Genomic DNA, 20665 nt, shown 5'->3' with positions numbered 1-20665 from the left:
GTGTGTGTGTGTGTGTGTGTGTGTGTGTGTGTGTGTGTGTGTGTGTGTGTGTTAAGTGTCTGAGGCCAGATCCAAACTCAGGTCCTCCTGGCTCCAGGGCCAGCACTCTACTCACTGCGCCACCTAGCCGCCCCCCAATGGAAAACATTTTTATACTTTCTATGTTATTTCTCTCTCAGGCAATGAGGTTTTGAATGACTGGAATGAGAGTATGGTATGCATATATTCTCTGTTGTATAGAGAAATGAAAAATTCTCTATTGATACAAAAGATAAATTGAGAGTGATTATTCATTTTAATTTTAATTATTCACCTTAATTAATTTAAATTTTATTCATTTAAGTTTTAAGAAGCAGATTCACAATGGGTTTCCTTTACCCAGAAAGTTTCTCTAGTATATTTAAACATGATTTGATTTATAATACTTTTACTTACAATTTCTCTGAATATTTATTTCATAATGTGTCCAAAAAAAAAAGAAGAAAAGGAAAAGAAAACATGCTTCATTTTATACTCTGAGTTCTTCAGCTTTCTATCTGGAGGTAGATAACATGTTTAATCCTTTTTTTCTCAACCCTTTGGCATAGCGTTGCGTCATTGTGGTGATCAGAGTTCCTAAGTGTTTCAGAGGTGCTTATCTCTACAATATTGTTGTCATTGTGTAAATTATTTTCCTAGTTCTGCTCATTTCATTTTGAATCAGTTTGTACAACTTTCCCCTGGTTTTTGTGAAACCATCTCCTTCATAATTTCTTATATAGCACAGTTTTCCAGCTCCTTCATATAACATAGCTTATTCAGCCATTCTCCAGTTGTTGGGCACCATTCAGTTTCTTCTTTGCTACTACAAAAAGAGTTGCTTAAAATGTTTTTGTATGAGCAGAACCAGGAGAAATCTGTACACAATTACAGACACAGCGTATGTGTGACAACCAACTTTGATAGACTGGGCTCTTCTCAGCAATTCAGGGTTATAAGACAACTCTAAAAGACTCATGACGGAGAGAGATGTTTACATCCAGAGAAAGAACTAGAAAGAACAGAGTTGGAATGCAGATTGAAGCAAACTACCTGCTCTCTTTCTTTTTCTTGTTTGGTTTTGTTTCCTCTTTCCCAGGGTTCATTCCATCGGTTACAATCCTTCTTTATAACCTAACTAATGTCTAATGTGAAAGTATTTGCAGATCCTGTACTTGATTGTATGTCGCCATGAGGGGTGGGAGGGGGGAGAAAAAAGAGGGGCAGAAAATTTGAAACTCAAGGGATTGTGGAACTGAATCTTGTAAATTAAAAGTAAACAAGTTAATAAAGACAAAAAAAATTTAAAAAATGTTTTTGTATGTAAGAATCCTTTTACTCTTTCTTTGATCTCTTTGGAGAATAGACCTAGTTGCTGTATCTTTGCATAAAAGAATATGCACAGTTTAATAACTTTTTTGGCTTAGTTCCAAATGGCTTGCCAGAATAACTGGACCAGTATATAGTTCTACCAATAATGCGGCACCTGTTTTCCCATAGCCCATCCAGTATTTGTTATTTTTCTTTTTTGACAACTTTGCCAATTGGATGGGTATGAGGGGGTACCTCAGAGTTGTTTAAATTTGTATAGCTATAATTGTTAGTGATTTTTCATTTTAAGAAAAGCTGCATGTATTCCTATGCTTTCCAGTGTTTTTTTTTTTTAATTTTTTTTTGCTTTTTGGAGGGCAGTTGGGGTTAAGTGACCTGCCCAAGGTCACACAGCTAGTTTTTGTGTTAAGTGTTTGAGGCTGGATTTGAACTCAGGTCCTCCTGACTCCAGGGCCAGTGCTCTACTCACTGCACCACCTAACCACCCCCCTCCCTAGTGGGTTTTTAAAAAAATATACGAATGGGCATTATATCTTGTCAAAAGCTTTTGTTTTTTGCATCTATTGATATAATTACATGATTTTGGTAATTTTTTTATTCATTTGGATAATTTTGTTTATACGTTTCCTAATATTGAACCAGCCCTTCATTCCTGGTTTAAATCTAGGCCGATTATAGTGTACAATCTTTGTGACATGTTGCTGTATTGTCTTTGATTATATTTAATTTAAAATTTTTGTGTTAGTGTTCACTAGAGAAATTAATCTGTAATTTTTTTTCTATTTTGACTCTTTTGGTTTAGATATCAAGTCTATATTTGTGTTATAGGTGGAATTTGGTGGGACCTCTGCTTTTCCCAAACAGTTTATGTGGTATTAAAATTTCACCTGTAAATTTAACTGATCCTGTTTATATTTTTTCCCCACTGGAAATTCATTTATTAGTTGTTTCATTTATTTTTCTGTTATAGGATTTTTTATGTACTACATTTCCTGTTCTGTTATTCTGGGCAACTTATGTTTTTGTAAATATTTTCCTATTTATTTAGGTCAGTTTTATGGGCATGTAATATAGGAAAATAGTTCCTAATAATTTCTTTTGCCCTGGTTGTGAATTTACCCTTTTCACTTTCGATACTGGCAATTTGGTTTTCTTCTTTCATCTTTTATAAAAATCAAGTTAGCTAATGGCTTATCTATTTTATTGTTTTTTAAAAAACCTTTTAGTTTTATTGAATAATTAAATGTTTTTTTCACTTTCAATTTTGTTAATCTCCTTTTATTTTATTCTGTTTCAAGTGTGTTTCTTGTAAACAACATACGGTGAGACTCTGATTTCTAATCCATTCTGCTATCCTCTTTCATTATGTGACTCTCATACACAGAAATATATGGGTTCTGCTGTTGGGATGAGATCCTGGAAATTGGATATAATAATAACATAGATATGAAGTGATAAAGCCAGGACTAAGGTAAAGGAGAGGAAGGGGTGAACCTAAGAGATATATGTGTGTGTGTGTGTGTATGTGTGTGTGTGTGTGTGTGTGTGTGTGTGTGTGTGTGTGTGTGTATATATGTATATATATATTATTTTTTTTTATGCTTTTTTGGAAGGGGGAAGATAGGGCAGTTGGGGTTAAGTGACTTGCCCAAGGCCACACGGCTAGTTTTGTGTTAAGTGTCTGAGGTCGGATTTGAACTCAGGTCTTCCTGACTCCAGGGCTGCTGCTGTATTCACCATGACACCTGAAATAGAGATATAACCTGTAGATCTTGATGGTAGATTTTACTCAAGAAATGAAGTCAAAGATAGAGAAACTAGAAAGTTATGTAAAGGTACATGCTTATTGATTTTCTAGGTATTCAGAGTCTATATGAGTTGTAGGGATATGGTTCAAGGTGGAAACTTTTAAGGCCTGTTGTAATGGTAATGTAATTTTGAATTTGAAGATCCCTTTGTATTGGCAAAAGTAGCAGGTACTTAACACTTAGTAATTGATCAGGCCTCTGATTGGGGGAACAGAAGGTATGAACTCCTATCCCCTTGTTACTGAAGTAACAGGAAATTGGCTGAAGGAAGTACGTAATATTGTGTATATAAGAAAAGCCCCAGAGAGGCACAGTCAGAATTTCCTTCAGACCAAGATCTAGTGGCAGAACAGCTACAGAAGAATGGAGAACTGAGTCCTGAAAACTTGTCTTGGTGGAGCTTCTTCTGAACAGGATCCCAGAGCCAGGAGGCCAGGAGCCAGAAGGCCAGAGCCAAAAGCCAGGAGCCCAGGAACCTGGAATCCACAGCCAGGAACCCCGGAGCCAGGAGCCCAGGTGATTGAAGCATGACCAGGATGCTGAGACTTTGTAGCTTGGTTGAGCCTTGAACTCCTTGGAGCAGAAATGGTGAAGGAGCTGACATGGACTAGACCCTGTGAATGCCAGTGTGGAGCAGGACCTCCCCAGAGAGGTGGTCAAGGAACTGGGAGCTGTCTGCCTTGAGCCCAGGTGACAGCCTGTTGAATCTAGGTAGAATCTGGGACCATGGAAGGGGATCCAGGGAATCTGAGAACAGGCCCCAAGTCAAGATGAAAAGACCTCTCCTTGGGTACTGAGTAATTATGGAATTATAGTTTACTAGTGACCTAAGGGTGAAGGGTTTTATATATGATACTTAGTAAGACTTTGCTGAATAAGTGACTGATTTGTGCTTTGAGTACTTTTATTATTGTTACTGATTAGTGACTGATTGAGTTGCCCCAAGTGGAAGACTTTTGAGACTACTGATTAGTGACTAATTGAGTTAATCAAGACTTTGCCCCAAGAGTGGAAGACTTTGAGACTACTGATAAGCGACTGATTGAATTAACTTGAGTGACTATTTTGTGACTGATTGAATTGACTTAAGAGTGACTGTTTTGTGACTGATTGAATTAACCTAAGAGTGACTATTTTACTTTGAGACTATGTTGTGAATATTATGTTGTGATTTTCTGTGATAAGTTGAAATATGGTGAATGCTGTATTTTGAATTATGCTGTCCCTTGATTTTCCATGGATGTTTTGCTTTTGTTTATGGAATAGAGTGATCACTATACTGACTAATCAGAACCTTAAAAAAGCTGTTCACAGTAGCAGTTCTTCTGGAAAGCTTCTGTGCATGGCATTACATTATGGCATAGTCGGCAAGGATTACAAAGCATAGTGCCTCTATTTGTTCCAGGATCCATGGCCATTTAGATTGAGATTGTAAGGCCAAGGATCCTGGAGGGGTAGAATGTAATAGTAATGGAATTTAAAGATCCCCTGTATTGGCTTGGTTTTTGGATTGCTTGTGTTAAAACCCAGAGCTTGTGAATCCCACGTGTGGGATGGACTTGTTGAGGTGAAAAGAGAGGGCTGAACTGGGAGGAGCTGGTGATATGAATTTAGAGAGGCACAAGCAGAGAGAGAGGCAGAAGAATTTTTTTGGAAGCAACATCATGGAGGCAGAGAAATGAGACAGAGAGGATTGCTGAGGGCCAGTTCCAACTGCCCAGGACTTTTGAGAGCTGCCACCCAGAGCTGCCAAGGACTGAGGAGACATGGCTGTTATGCTGGTACTTTGTTTTGATGTTGTTTTGCCAGATTTGTACACTGGTGAAGGACAGTGCTGTTGTTGCAGAGGTCCTGGAACCTTGCTGTTGGTTCAGGGGTCCTGAAACTGTTCTGCACACAGAGAGTGAATTGCACCCACTGGTGAAGGCCCATGCTGTTGTTGCAGAGGTTCTGGAACCTTGCTGTTGGTTCAGAAGCCCTGAGGAAGGATTTTCTTGTTGTGTATTTACAGAAATCCTGGAAGAGGGTTTTGCTAATGTTTTCAGGGGTCCTAGGACTGTTCTGCAGACACAGAATAAATTAATGAGGACACTGGAAATCTATCTTGTGGCCTTGCTAAGCTTTGTCTCCCCAGGAACAAAGATTGCTAAGAACTTGTCTCAGGTCAAGATGAAGAAAAGACCTCTCTTTGGGTATTGAATGCTGTGCTTAAGCTTGTTGTAACTCTGGGGTAGATGGCCTATTCAGTTGTGATCCAAGGGTGGGAAACTTGACTTTTTTATGCTCTGTGATTGACTAAATGAATGTACAGCCTAGGGGCGGAGTAGTACTTAGAAGAGGGACTTTGTAATTGACTAAATGAATGTAATGTCCGGGAGTTGTACTTGGAAATTATTGAATTACACTTGGTGAATGCTGTATTTTGAAGTATGCTATATTTTGATTCTCTCTGTTCTTAATTTGTCACTGAATAAAATGGAGAGCAGCTATACTGGTATTTTGAACCTTGGGAAGTTGCCTTTGCTTGGTATTGGATATACCTATACATTGGATGCATATTACCTGTGTATCATCTTCCTTTCCATAAAAGAAAGGGAAAAAAAAAGATTGGACCTGAATTCTACAGCATCAAATATGTGTCATGTGTTCTAAATCATCATTGTGTATGTGTGTGTGTGTGTGTGTGTGTGTGTGTGTGTACCATAGTAATAATTCTCATTGTTTTTACTTGAGGCTGCAGGTGACTTATCATTTCTGGCTTTTTTGCTTTTAGTGTGTACTAGTGCTTCCCTGGCCGACATCGTGTTCCTCATTGAGGCATCGAGTAGGATCGGGTTAGAAAATTTTCAACGAGTCCTACAGTTCCTGGGGAAAGTTATCTACACCCTAAATATTGGCCCCAACAAGGTTAGAGTTGGCCTGGTGCTTTATAGTGATGAGCCCAGGCTTGAGTTTGGCCTGGACACGTTCCTCAGCCAATCAGAAATCTTGGGCCACTTGAACAAGTTACCATTCATAGGTGGCAAGACCAAGACAGGAGCTGCTTTGGACTTCCTCAGGAATACTGTATTCACTCAACAGAGGGGTAGCCGGTCTAGAGAAGGTGTTCAGCAGTTTGCTGTGGTCATCACAGAAGGCTACTCCCAGGATGAGGTGGAGAGGCCAGCTTCTCTCCTCCGACGGACTGGGGTCACACTCTTTGCTGTGGGTACCCAGAAGGCTTCAGGAAGCAGGGACCTGGACAGAATAGCATCCTACCCAGCTTGGAAGCATGCCATCTACCTGGAATCATTCCTGCAGCTCTCAGTGTTCAGAGACAGAATAAAGAAACGTTTGTGCACAGAGATTGTGCAGAAAACCTTTTCAGTTCCAGTGATGACCCGTACCCTGAAAGAAGGTAAGAAGCATTCCCTGGCTTTCTCTCCTCTTCTCTCCTTCCCTCCCTCCTTTCCTTCTGTCTTTCATTCTTCCTTTTACATAGCCGTCTTCCATTCCAAGTATCTCATATAATCCTCTTATATCATAGACTGAGAGTTTTAAGGGACCTCAGAGGCCACCCAGTCCATAGCCCCAATTATATAGATGAGAAGACAGACCCAGGGAGGTGAGGGTGACTTGGTCCCATTTACACAGTAAGTAGCAGAACTGAGCCTTGTACCGAGGCCTTTCAGCTCTGGATCAGGGCTCTTCCTGTATATGTAGCCTCTCCTTCACAGAAGGTCTTGAAACTTTGCACTTCTTAGTTTTGTGACGAATGCATCTTGCTTCTCCATGTAGGTGCCTGAAGGATCTGTGATTTCATCAGTGTGGGGGAGTTCCTGTACTCCTTCACCTAAAGCAGATCATAAACATCTGGGACTTTGTAATAGACTCTAGGGAGTCACGCAGAGAAGTTAGAAGTGGCACATGGGCCATAAGAGGTGGGCAAACGTACTGCTGGCTTCTTCCTCCCTTATAGGCAAAGCTGTGTCATAGAGTAGCTCACTGAAAGAGAACCTCACTTAAAAGGGCAAGTCCCAGTCATTAGGGTACATGCCGTGGACTTTGCTGGGCCATAGCAGGGAGCGTCGAGTCTGAGGAAGGTCATGGCTAGTAAGAGAACAGCTTCCATTCTATCCATCCTTGTCATCATCATCATTGTAAAGGTCACTCACATTTGTCCTCATCACATGTTAGGGGTCATCAAGTTCATCTCCCCTTCAGATGCAGTGTGGAGCAGTGGGAAGAGCCCTTGCTTTAGAGTTGTAAGACCTCGATTCATGTGCTTCCCTTATTCTGCCTCTTTGGGCCTTGCTTTCTTCTTCTCTAAAATGAGGGGGTTGAACTAGATGATCCCTGAGGTCCTTTCCAGCTCTAAATCAATTTTTCCATTTTACAGATGGGAAAAACTGATTTTGAGAGTGACTCAGCTGTGGCTGCATGACTCATTAATATTGGAGTTAGGATTCAATCGTAGGTCTCTGGCGTGATCCGATGTTCTTGCTCCCGCACTATGCTGCCTCTTCATCATCTGCTCCTACATGAAAAGCCTTGGGCAGTCATGGAATATAAGCTTCTTGAGGGCAGGAGCCCTCATATTTGTCCATGTATCTCCAGCATCTAGCACAATGCCTGGAACACAGAACATGCCGATAGATTGATTTCTTAGGCTATGCCTCCTAATACTCCATGTAGTGTTTTTACCTGTGTCTGTGTTCTCATTGACTAGGTTGCACAAACACGGAAGAAGCAGATATCTATTTTCTCATTGACGGGTCAGGCAGCATAGTCCCTGAAGACTTTGAGGAAATGAAGACATTCATGTACCAGCTGATAAGTGTGTTCCATGTTGGTGCAGACCAAGTGAGGTTTGGTGTGGTCCAGTTCTCAGACTATTCCCAGACTGAGTTTGACATCAGCCAGCATACCAGTGTGGCCCAGCTGAAGAGGGCCATTGCAGACATCCGGCAAATAGAAGGTAGCACCCTTACGGGAGGTGCCCTGAGATTCATGAAGCATCTTTTTTCAAATATTGCCAGGGACAAAGTTTCTCGCTTCCTCATTGTCATCACTGATGGGAAGTCCCAGGACCCAGTGGCCCAGGCTGCAGAAGAACTGAGGCAGGAAAATATCACCATCTATGCCATTGGTGTAAAATCTGCCATCACTACTGAGCTTGTCGAGATCTCTGGCTCAGGAAATAGGATGTTTTTTGTGAATGACTTTGATTCCTTAAAGTATATTCAGAAAGAAGTTGTACAGGAAATCTGCTTCTTAGAGGGTAAGGAAGACAAGCAGGTCCTAAATCAACTCCCACCTATCATCCAGAACAGGGTGGACATTTACACTCCTTGAATATGTCCCATCTTCAATCTGACTTACAGGTGGGAAGAATAAGTTAGGTCATCATGGAACATAGAGAGTTATGATGACCCATGGGGAGTTAAGAAGAACACATTTTATGTTCTTGGTCCACTCAGACCTAGGTACACAATACTTTATTGGCTTGAGAAAGGGATGGATTGTGCCTTATAAACTATAGTGGATTTCTGTTTTCAGAAGAGCTTTTTTCACTTAAGCTGTCACATTTCTGGAAGTGGGGTGGGATTGGGGGATGGAGGTTGGGTTCCACTAAATTCAGACGTTGAATGTTCCTTTTTTTTATATTTTCCCAGTCTGTAAGGATATGAAAGCAGACATTCTGTTTTTGATCGATGGCTCTGAGAGGGTCCGCTCCAGCGACTTTGACAAAATGAAGGAATTCATGAGGCAGATGGTAAACAAGTCAGATATCGGCCCTGAGAAAGTACAGATTGGCCTCTTGCAATTCAGTTCAAACACCCAGGAAGAGTTCCAGCTCAACACATACTCCTTCAGGCAGGACATTCTTAGGGCCATCTCTGGTATGGTACAGCTTAAAGCAGGCACCCTGCTGGGGAGTGCCCTATCCTTTGCTTCTCCTTACTTTGATAGTCCAAGAGGAGGAAGACCTAATGTCCCCCAGTATTTGATCCTAATCATTGATGGGGAATCCAGGGATGCTGTGAAAATGACAGCCAAGGCCCTCAGAGATAAAGGAATCAAGATCTTTGCCATTGGAGCACATAAGGCCAACAACTCCCAGCTGCTGGAGGTCACAGGTGCCCAGGATAAGGTGTATTATGGGGATAACTTTGATTCACTCCTTTTCCTGGAAAAGGAGATATTTTTTAGGCTCTGCAATATGGAAGAGGGTGAGTGACAGCAAACCTATGTTTTGTTTGTTTGTTTTTAAATTCACACATGGAGCATGTAGAGGATACCCAGTGGGTTTAATTAGATTCAGAAGTTTCCTGTAGCTCTGTGTCGTGTGTGTGTTGTATGTGTGTGTCTTCACACTGAGCTCTTCTGTGATTCCACGCGTGTCTGCAAAGCCTTCTTTGTAAGCTCACAGACTCATAAAGTCTTATGGCTGGGAGGCTGTTCAGCTTCTCTGTTTGTCTGATACCCAGACAGGGAAACCTTCCCCTTCACTATCCCTGGCAGACATTCACTGTGTCTCTATTTAAAGCCCTCCCAGAATCCCCTATTTCCTTCTGTTTCCCATTCTACTTCAGATGGGCCTGTTGGGTCTTTTTTTCCTTTTAAATGAGTTTGTCTATCCCTTGTTTCTGGTTCTGCTCTTTGGCCCTGATTAGAACAAGCCTCAGCTCATATCCACATGTTTGCCTCCTTCACATGTTGGAAGAAAGTGAGTGGTCATGTCCCTCCTCTCCTTCTTCTCTTGGAATCCCCAGTTCCCATGAAGGCTCAGCTTAGTTGCCACCTTCTACATGACATGTTTCCTGATTCCCTCAGGTAATCATGCTCTTTCCCTACTGACCTTAAAATTGTTTTTTAACTTATTCTATAAATTTTATTTGCTTATCCCTTCAATGGAATATAAGTTCCTTGAGGGCAGGGGCTGTTATTTTAAATATTTCATCACCTAGTTTAGATTCTTGCAGTTCAATCAATGAGGCAACAAGTATTTATTAACCACCTAATATGTTACAGTGTATATACTATTAAGCACCTACTGTGATCTCATAAGCATAAGAACATAGTAGGTACTTAATAAATGTTCATCACTTCTGCTGGTATATAGTAAGTGCTTAATGAATGCTTGTTGAATTCTCCAGACTTAGCATACTTGGTTCCTTTTATTTTTTAAGCCAGGAGTGAGTTAGGATTGGAACCAACATGTCTATGTTCAAATGTTCTGCTACTGTCTTTATATATTAGACTGCATTAGGTTCCTAAGTGCATAGGCAACATGACTGGGCATAATTGGCTCCTAAACTAGGATCCCACACTGTCTTGCATTCCCATCTGAAAATTTATAAGAGCTCAGAGCATGACTGCGTTCAAGGTAGGCACCTATTCCCTGAATGAATGAATGAATGTGCTAGCAGTTTTCTACTTTTCTTTCTTGCAGCCTGCAAAAAGACAGAAGTAGCAGATATTCTATTCTTGGTACATGCATCTAGCAGCACCACCAGCCAAGAGCTTGTGGCCATCCATAGACTCATGGAAGCTGTTGTCAATGACTCACTGGTTGGAAAGGACAATGTGAGATTTGGGGCTGTTTCCTATAGTGATGATTCAGAAGTACTGTTTTCATTGGGTACCTACATTACCAAAGCTCAGATTAGGGAAGCCATTTTACACTTGAAACCCAAGGCAGGAAAAGCCCACACAGCCACGGCTTTAAAGTCTGCTAAGGGAGTGTTTGCTGACATGCGTGGAGATCACCTTTCCTTCAGTATCACCAAGATCTTGGTGCTCATTACCAATAAGCCGACTGAGTATAAAGAACGAGGATACCTGTCACACTCAGCAGAGGCTCTGAAAGAAGCTAACATTAATGTCTTCGCCATTGGAATAAAAAGCGTCAAGAAGCCAGAACTTCACACTATCACGGGGTATCAGGATAGATCATTTGTGGTTCAGAGTTATGATGAACTTTACAATTTGCATGAAAAAATGACTCATGCCATATGCAATATATCAAAACCAAGTAAGTGAACCTTTTTCTTTTTTCTCAAAAAATGATTTATTGGTAATGAGTGTATTTTTTATACCAAGAATTGCCAAATTAGCTATCATTGCCCCTCTTTAAACTTACCCTCATAATAACAATAACAAAACTAAGAAAATAGATGGATGAATCATATTGAATTAAAAGCATATACAGCATTCCGCCACTAATAGGGGCTTACTGTCTCCCAAGAAGAAGGAAGCATCTTTCATTAAGACTGGCCAATTTCAGTGGCTTGAGTTCAGCTGCTTCTTAGTCCTGTTGTTACTTCTGTCATTGGAGATATTGTCCCATGATTTGCTTGTTCTGGATCAATCTATATGAGTCTTCTCATATTTCTCTGTATTCTTTATCTTTGCCTTTCCTGACTGTATAAAAATATTACTTTGCATTCATCTACCACAAGTTTTTCAAGCTAGTCTTGGGTTAATGGTTATTCACTTTGTTTAGTTTGGTCAACAACAAAAAAAATGACTGAGCCTTCCCCCCCTTCAGTATGTAACTCTTCTCCAATAGCTTTTTTCCAGTTGGCCATTATTTTAATTACTCTTTGTGCAGTCCAGCCTGACTAAACCACAATATTTCTTCAGGAGTGACAGCTCAAGAACTTCTGATTTAGAAAGGATGCTGTCATTCATGTTGCCCTAGCTTCTTATCCGGTTGGAAGTCTTTTTGATTCTCTGAGGCCCCTCACTGAACCCCATCTATTCTTTAAAAGGTTAGGGTAGGGGCAGGGCCATCCCTTGGAGATCTAGGGATGTGGGCCAAGGATAAACAGGGAGCGTTTATGTGTCAGAGATCAAAGAATAGGTCTGAGTGGGTATTCAATTAGAGAAAACATCCAGGGAGAAAGTGAGAGGCTGGTGCCATATAAACTGTTTCAGGGAATTAGCCTGCACACAGATGGGCCAAGCTTTTGGATCCTAGGGGTGTAAGTCACCGGACCAGAAAGGTTTGTAGAAATGATCCTGTTTAGCTCGTTGTTTTATATGTTAAGAAGTTAATGTCCTGAAAGCTTAGATTACTTGCTCACGGTTGTCCTTTTGGTTAATGGTAGAGTTGATGTTCAAACCCATGTCTTTAAAATCCAAATCCAGAACTTATTCCAGTAGTCTAGAGACTCTCAAATTTCTTGGTCTCAGAGCCCCTTTATATACCCTTAAAGATTTAGATGCATCCCCCTGAGAACTTTTGTTTTTGTGCATTATATCTATTAATTTTTACCATATTAGAAATGAATGTCATAGTATAATTATGAAAATAATTTTGACCATGTAAACCTCCTGAAAGTGTCTCACATTCTCCCAGAGATCCCTGGATCACACCGTGAGGCCATGTCCTCTCTCCAAGTTATTGAGGAATTGCTATAATCAAGTACCAGATGTTGAAGCAGAGCTCATTCAGAAGGGAAGCAAACTGGACTGAGATGTGTTGGGATGGTATGGGAAAGGAGGATGTATACCCAGGGAACAGTGGCTATCAAAGAAACAGTTAGCCTTGTTCCAGTCTTTCCTAGAACTTCCTCTTCTCTGATGCTGGGAGGGTATGTCACTCATTCCTCTTCTAACCTGCTCCCCCCGAAAAACCCCAAAACAAACACCCCACACATAGCCCTTGCTGCTGCCTAGCTGGGAGCTGCATGATGCTGGGCAGCATGCAATAGTATAAACGCCTGAATTAGGTTGTAGGGTTACAGGACAATATAGTCATAGACTCAGAGCTACAAGGCACCTTGAGAAGGCCCCTCACCAATGTAACCACTTCATTAGCCATGTGGGAAAACTGGAAACCAAAGTGATTTGCCTAACGTTGTCCCATGGGCAGAGCCAGAATTTGAACTCAGGTTCTTCTGTCTCTAAACCCAGTGCTCTTATGAACAGTCAGGATATATTTCTAGTTTAATCAGCTTACAAATTTGCCTGAATTGTTATCAGTGAGAATTTTAGTTATGGGAAGTGTCTGGATGATTTGCTCAATCTCAGTTGGTCAGAATTGAAAGAAGACAGGTACTTTTTGGAAACATTCTTTTCCTACATACCCAAGTCATAGTCTAAGGCTGAGTTTGGACACACCTTCCAGATTGAGGCTGATATATGATATGTTGTCTCATTCTGAGGCAGCGGTGGTGTAATGGATAAGAGAGCTGGTCTCAATTCCAGGAAGACCTGGGTTCAGATTCTGCCTCTGACACTTACTAACTGTGTGACTCTGGGTAAATGGCCTCACCTCTTATGGCTCCCAGGCAATTTTCTGAGATTCTGGATTGTAGAAAAGGTGAGTTCCCTGACCTGTGACTTCTGTGTATCAATGAACTCACAGGTCTCCTCTCTATCTGTACCCTTATTTTTTTCACAGTGCACTAAAAGCTGTACCTGTCCATAGCCTCATTTCTTTTATGTTTAGCGTGATTTCTTAAAAGACATAGACCTGTGTTTTTGCTCATTTGCATGGCTCAGTTGGCCAGAGTTGGGAGTAAGAGTAAAAACGGGAAAAACAGCAAGGAGGACAGACTTGGACAAAGATCACGCTTTTCCAAACCTGTTTTTAGCTTTAAAAAATGAATCTTTTTTTTCTTTTCCAGTTTGTGGCCATGAGCAAATAGACCTTGTGTTTCTGATTGATGGATCCTTGAGCATTCATCCCCGAAACTTCACTGCCATGAAGACCTTTATGAAACAAATAGTGAATAGTTTCACTATTGGCAAGGATAAGGTCCGCATTGGGGTAGCTCAGTATAGCACTGATCCTAAGAAAGAGTTTTACCTCAATGCTTTCTACTCCAGTGCTGAAATCAATGAACACATTGACAAGATTACCCAGTTGAGAAGTAAAACATTCACTGGCAAAGGGCTGAGATTTGTAAAGGGTTTCTTCGAACCAGCCAATGGGAGCCGGAAGAACATGAATGTGTTACAGAGCCTGGTAGTCCTTACTGATGGTATGTCCTCTGATTCAGTAATGGAAGCAGCAAGTGACTTGAGAAGTGACAAAATCAACATTTTTGCCATTGGTATTGGAGTCATCAACCTTTTTGAACTTCAGGTCATCAGTGGCGATGTGAAGAGGGTGTTTGTGGTGGGTGACTTTGGACAGCTGGGCATTATTGAGAGGAAGGTTGTCAGAGAGCTCTGTGCATCCAGCGATATTGTTCCTGGTGAGTGAGAACAATACAATTCACATTTTCATGATGATTCCTGAAAAAAAATGGAGATACTTAATTTAACAGAATAGATGTAACCTCAGTGGGACTTACTGCATAAAGACAGGCAGGGGAGCAGATGAAGTAGGGGTTCTGTTTCTATATTCACCTCTTGCCTCTGTCAGGTTCTAGCTGTGTGACCGTGGGCAAATCATTTAACCTATCAGTGACTCAGGGCTATCCTCTGAGGCTACAAGTTCCAGATGAGCTGCCAGTAAGTTGTGCTGGAGGGATTTTCTATATTGTGCATTTACTACACCAATAAAATCACAGGTTGGTACCAGTAAAAAAAAAATTATGTAGAACCCTGGTTTGGCAGAGCTACATTAATGAAACCACAAATGTGTTTCTGCTTTGTTTCTTCTGCTTCCGTTCAAACAAGACTTCTTTCATCAGCAGCTCTCAGGCAGTACTATTTTAGGCTCAAAGGCCCCTAGATGTAGAGCTGGAAAGGAACTTGGAGGCCAGCTAGTCCAACCTCCTCATTTTATAGATGAGGAAGACAGAGGCCTAGAGGGTTGACTAAGGTTAAAAGGCTATTTTCAAAAAGAAGAAGGAATTAAGGTATCAATATCCTATATTCCTAAGGCAAAATCAAAAGGTAATCATGACTTAGTTAATGGAGACCAAAAAATAAAAGAAACCCAACCCCAAAGAATCACAGTTGGGTTGTCAGCATTCATTAGAGTTATAACTTGGCTTTGCCTACAAAGATGAAGCCTAAAACTCCATTTTATGATAAAACTTGAGGGTTTTTTTTTCTCTTAGACTCAATATTTTCTCTGGATTTTAGGAATGGGGGGAGGTTCCATTGACCAACATAGAAATTATAAGATTTATCTAGCTCTGATTAAAAAGCATATAAATCCTTATAATTAATGACTATTATATATCAATCTAGCTATTTATAAAGTATGTTTACATCAATCTAGCCATTACAAAGTATACTTACTTTGTAAGAAAAAAAAATCACGTCTAAGGCTTGGTATTAAAACAGTAGGAAATCTTCCCAGGACATTTATTAGCATGAAATATAATTAACGTCTCAATGAAAGTATTTTTGAAGAATCTTGAGGAAGCAGATGTTTTCAGGAATCTAGTTTCTTGGTGTGAATTGATGTATCACTTCTGTAGGTTAACTCTAAGCTATCTACCCAGGTTTGTCGTTAAGGGTCTCTTTTTAAATTAATTTAAATTAAATTTAAATTAATAAGCCCAACTATGCTAGAAGCTGGTGAGATGGATGGTAGAGACTTTTAATGAGAAGCAAAGAGTTTTCCTGGTCTGGTACTCTGTGTTGTTAGAACACTATGAAATAACTGTCTAAGATCAGAACTTTGAATGTATACTTGAGAGACACAAAGGCATATTTTCTTTTTATATGTAAAAGACACAGGGATTTGAAAACCTCAGACTGCCTTATTGATTGTAGAGGCCATGTAATGTATTGGAACAGTAATCAGGTACAATCCTGATGGGAATCTTGTTTCTGGTACTTTACTAGCTATGTTACCCTGGGCACAGCATGTTGCTTCTCAGTTTTCTTAGCTGTAAAATGGGGACAATAATCTTAGTAGTGCCTTCTTTCCAGGTCTGTTGCTAAGGGTCAAGTAGGATAATCTTAAAATTCATAGCAAAACTTCAAGCTTAGTGTAGTCAGCTGTGATTAGTTGGTAATTGTCTCAAGAAAGTATTCGATTACATGATTTCTTTAGTTCCTTCCATGTATCATCGAATGTCTTTGTTTCAGTTCCTCCAAATTCAGAAAACACATAACTAACAAGATAACCAGGGGTGACTGTTGTAGTGCTGTTCATTTTGGGTGTTGTCTAACTCTTGAGTTTTGCTTTTTATTTGTGTCATAAACTTCTTATTAAGTCATAATTATATACACCTTTGTTTGTCATCATACCTGTGACTTCACAGTTACCATAATTTAGTCACCATGCCTGTGATATAGGGAATTCCCTGTAAGTAAATTTCCTCTGCCCATGTATAATGTACAGTCACTACAGCTTGAAGTGACGTGCTTCTTATTTCCAGAGGAATGGGGGACCTGAGCAAAGCCCAACTACTCACAGACCCTCCCTCCAAAAAGAAAAGAAAGTGTGGGTCTGGACTTTTGATGTCATTGATGTAGGGAATGCCCAATGAGGAAACTGCTGTCCTCAATGAAGATTGGCCCTGTTCTGCAGATTTTATTCTTAGACCATTATCTGGGGGCACTGGGAACGTATATGATTTGTCCAAGGTCACATGACTAGAATGTGTCTGACGTGGGGCTTGAAACTAGATCTTCCTGATCTCAAAGTCAACACCTCATACTTCTTATAAAACTTTTTACATGTATTATCTCATTTGATTCACCATCCTGTGAGGAAGGCAAAGCAGGTTATCCCCATTTTGTAAATAAGAAAACTCAGGCTGAGAGTTAAAGCCACTTGTCCAAGAGCCCACAGCTAGTTAGTGAAGTAATAAGGACTTGAATGAGGTTTTCTAATTCTAAACGTTGTGTGTTAGATATTTGTGACCAGCAGTAAATTTGTGCCTGGCTAAAAAAAAAAACAACTCTACAAAATAAAGCCAACCACAAAATAGATTTTAAACACAACCACACAGCAAGTTGTGTCAGCAGGCATTTATTAAATGCCTACTATGTGTGAGGCACTGGGCATACAAAAAAAAAAGGCAAAAGCTGTCCTTACCCTCAGTGAGTTTCCAGTCTAACCGTAGGAGAGACAATCTGCAAACAGCCATGTACAAACAGGGTGGACACAGGATGATTGCAAGAACATAAGTATCTCATGGTCAGAAGGCAGCCATTGGTACAGGTTGTCATTACAGGATCCCACAGCGAATTGCAAGTGAATAGAGTTTTTTAAAATAAAATTCTGTTATCAAGGGGAGAGGAAAGCATATGCTCTCAATTCATAGACATAAATGATGATTAACCATCTCAGGAGGATGTCATCCAAAGTAATCATGGCTGGATCCCAGCTACTCTTGAATGCCTGATGTGTCTATGATTTTTCTCATGGGTGGTATTCTCATACAGACTCCCATTTCCTACCCTTGTCATCATCGTCTCTATTTTTGTTTTAAAAGAAGCCTCACCAATATTCCCTCTATCTTTTCCAGAAATGTGCTTGTTTAATTTTCTCTTGTATTTGTGATCTTTCTTTTCTGTGTCAGAAGTAAATTGCTAGGTTTTTTAAATATGGCATCCTCTAAGGGCCTGGGTCCTTTCTACCGAGTCCCCTGTATCCATTAGCTAGTGGTGATGACTCTTCACTTGATCTCAGCCTCCTGGTTAACTCCATTGTGCCTACCATCTCTACTTCCTGAAGGCTCCCTCTACACAGGGTCAGTAGAAGGTGTTTGGAAAGTCAACCACACAACTTTGCAAGTCTGCCTAGTGTGGAGTAGGTACTTAAATGTTTGTTGTGTGAGTGAAAGGATGGTTACAATGGAACAGGCAGAGCATCGTCAACAAGCATTTATTAAGCCCCTACTACCTATATATCCCCTACTATGGGATACAAAGAAATACAAATTAACTCTGACTAGGTTTGTCTTGAGTCCTCCGAAGTTATAGCGCTGAATCAGGGTTGTGTCTTTGACACAAGTTTGGGGGAAGTTCTAGAAATTGCAAAATTGTTCCTAGCCTGCTTGATTTTGGTTTTTGTTTTGTCTTTTCCCTTGCACAGAATGCAACATCGATATCTCGGTAGGACTTGATACTTCCTCTTCAGTCCGCCTAGTGCAGCAGAGGCTGAAGCAGCGGCTGCCGGACTTGATGCAAAGACTGACCCTGATGTCCAATATCAGCTGCATGACCAGCACTCCACTCAACATGAGACTGCATTACCATGTTCCCACTCCCGAGGGCCGGTCTCGCTTTGACTCTGGTTTTGAGAAGTACAGTGAAGAAATCATCCAGAAGTTCTTTGACCAGCATGACTTGGAGAACAACTATATGAATGCGGCTTTTGTGCGGTCCCTTGGAGAGAAGGTTTTCAGCTTGACCTCTGCTAAAGTGAAGGTAGAGGCTGCCATTTCGAGCCTAAACTCAGTCCACCTACAGTACTCCATACGCATTTTCCCATGGTTAATTTCCCATATTTAGTAGTGGTGTGGAGTGGATGGAGGGCTGTCCTATGAATCAGAAAAACTGTTCAAATCCTGCCTCTGACACATTTTGCCCTTGTGACCTTGGACAAGTTACATAAGCTCTCAGGGCTTCAAAACCACTGTCTAGGACTATAACTTACAGAACAGGACCTCTCTCCATTGATGATGGGAGTGTTCTCATTGGACTTTCCCTATAGTGATGAAATCATAGGTCTAGTATAATAATTAAAATGTCTATTTCCCATTTTCTTCATTGTTGGAAATTTCATATTCTTAACCCACATGTTCTTGAATAAGAATTGATAAGGAGACTCCGATTTGTCTGCATTCTCCCAGTGCACAGATTCCCCTTATGTATAAGTTGAATGACTTTAGAAGGGCCATTACCTTTAGAGAGGGCTCCTGTCTCCCAGGTTATTGCTTGCATATTTACCAGGTCAGTACATTGGCTGTTTTTAGCCACTTCAGAAAGTCTGGTGGGTCTATGATCTCATCGCTGTGAATGTTCCCTCTAATGTTTCCTATCCATGCCTGTTCATCCTGGGCAACTGTTTTCTACCACCTTCCCCCTATAATGCAAAGTGGAGGAATAGTACAATGTACTCTTTTTAAAAAATAATATTTTCTGTTATCAACCATTTATCTTTCAGTCCTTCCTGCTTTCCCCATGCAATAAAAGTAGGAGGAAAAAGGAAAGAAATACAGAACCATAATCATAGTTAATTAAGCAAAACAAATTCTATGTTAGCTGTGTCCACAAATCCACTTTTCATTCTGCATCCTTGGCCATCGTTTCTCTCCGGACACTGTTCTTCAGTCCTCTGGAATCATAGTTCATCATCTCATTGACCAGAGTTCTATCCGAATTGTTTGTTGGTCCAGCCCTGAGGTTATAGTATGAATTGTTCTCCAGGTTCTGCTCACTTCACTCTTTCTTAGCTCATATAACTCTCTCTGAAATCGTCTCTTCATTTCTTATAGCACAGTAGTGTTCTGTTTAATGGGTATACCATAATTTGTTCAGCCATTCCCCAAGTAAGGGAACATAACGCCCAAACCAATGGGCCTAAGTCAAAACATGGTGGGGGTCAGTGTCACAGATGAAGAGACAGTGTTTTTGAAAATGTCCACCCCAAACCTACAAAAGTGATTTTTGAGTTAACATAGGTGGTTAAGATGGATGGTGGACCTTGATGTACCCGAATCACATTTTTGACAGATGCATCTGCTCAGCACTTTTTTTTTTTGAATAACAGGTTCTCTTAGTGTTTACAGATGGATTGGATGATGGTTTGGAAAGACTAAAAGGAATCTCCAAGTACCTTCGTCTCAAAGGTATGGCAAGACAGCTCCAATGGTGCAGTGTCTTGTAATGGATAGGGTGCTAGTCAAGAGAACTGGAGTTCAAGTGCAGCCTTTGATGCTTACTGGCTGTGAAGCGATGGGAAGGTACCTAAACCTCTTTGAGCCTCAGTTTCCTCCTCTGGAAAATGGGAGTAATAATACCTGAACTTTTCCACGCCGTCGTGGGACCCCAGTGAGGTGTTGTTTGTCCAGTGCTCTTCAAGCTTGGTAACATGATATAAATGTGAATTTAGCCGTCTCCCTCCCATTGTAGACATTACCTTCCTTCTGATTTCCAGACTGCCCCACCCTGTTTCCTTTGACCTTAAAGCTTCTCATATAACCAGTCCTTTGTGAAAGTGTTGGCTACTGGTGCACAGACAAGTAAATGAAAGCTAACAAATGAGTACATGTGAGGTGAATCTGTGCATGCAGGGCCTATAAGAAATCAGACTGAATGGAAAAGAAGTCATGCTGAGAGCAAAACCAAATGAAAAACGACCAAAACAACTGCCTTGTGGATTAATATGTGGCACAAAAGTTTCTGACTTGGTGTAGAGTCAGGAAGTGCTAAGTTCAAGCACCACCTCAAATGGTTCATAGCAGTATGACCCTGGGCAAGTCCCTTAGCCTTTCTTTGTCTCAGTTTCTCCATCTGTCAGGTGGGGATAATAACAGCACCTCCCTCCCAGGGTGGTTGTGAGGATGACACCCCATGTTCTATGTAAGCTTGCCATAAGCATTATTACACTAAGCAACATTATTAACTGACATCTCTATGGTCTGCTAAGCCTT

The 20665-nt window shown here is 40.7% G+C and overlaps 1 protein-coding gene across 1 annotated transcript in view; it reads left to right on the top strand.

The window, feature by feature from the left end:
- The window catches only part of LOC138161569 (collagen alpha-4(VI) chain-like), a 168409-nt gene that overhangs the window by 17939 nt on the left and 129805 nt on the right, over positions 1-20665 (top strand). Inside the window, exons 6-11 of the mRNA XM_069088300.1 lie at positions 3573-3674; positions 5899-6555; positions 7867-8418; positions 8813-9370; positions 18103-18437; positions 19783-19861. Of these exons, the coding sequence (XP_068944401.1) occupies positions 3573-3674; positions 5899-6555; positions 7867-8418; positions 8813-9370; positions 18103-18437; positions 19783-19861 (2283 nt within the window). The remainder of the gene's footprint in view (positions 1-3572; positions 3675-5898; positions 6556-7866; positions 8419-8812; positions 9371-18102; positions 18438-19782; positions 19862-20665) is intronic.

Source organism: Petaurus breviceps, unplaced genomic scaffold (genome assembly GCF_028583685.1).
Source record: "Petaurus breviceps papuanus isolate PSGF00001 unplaced genomic scaffold, PetGlider_PUasm1.0 185, whole genome shotgun sequence".
NCBI classification, from domain to species: Eukaryota; Metazoa; Chordata; class Mammalia; order Diprotodontia; family Petauridae; genus Petaurus; species Petaurus breviceps.
The sequence above is the reverse complement of the archived record's forward strand: the minus strand, read 5'-3'. Positions and strand labels throughout refer to the sequence as shown.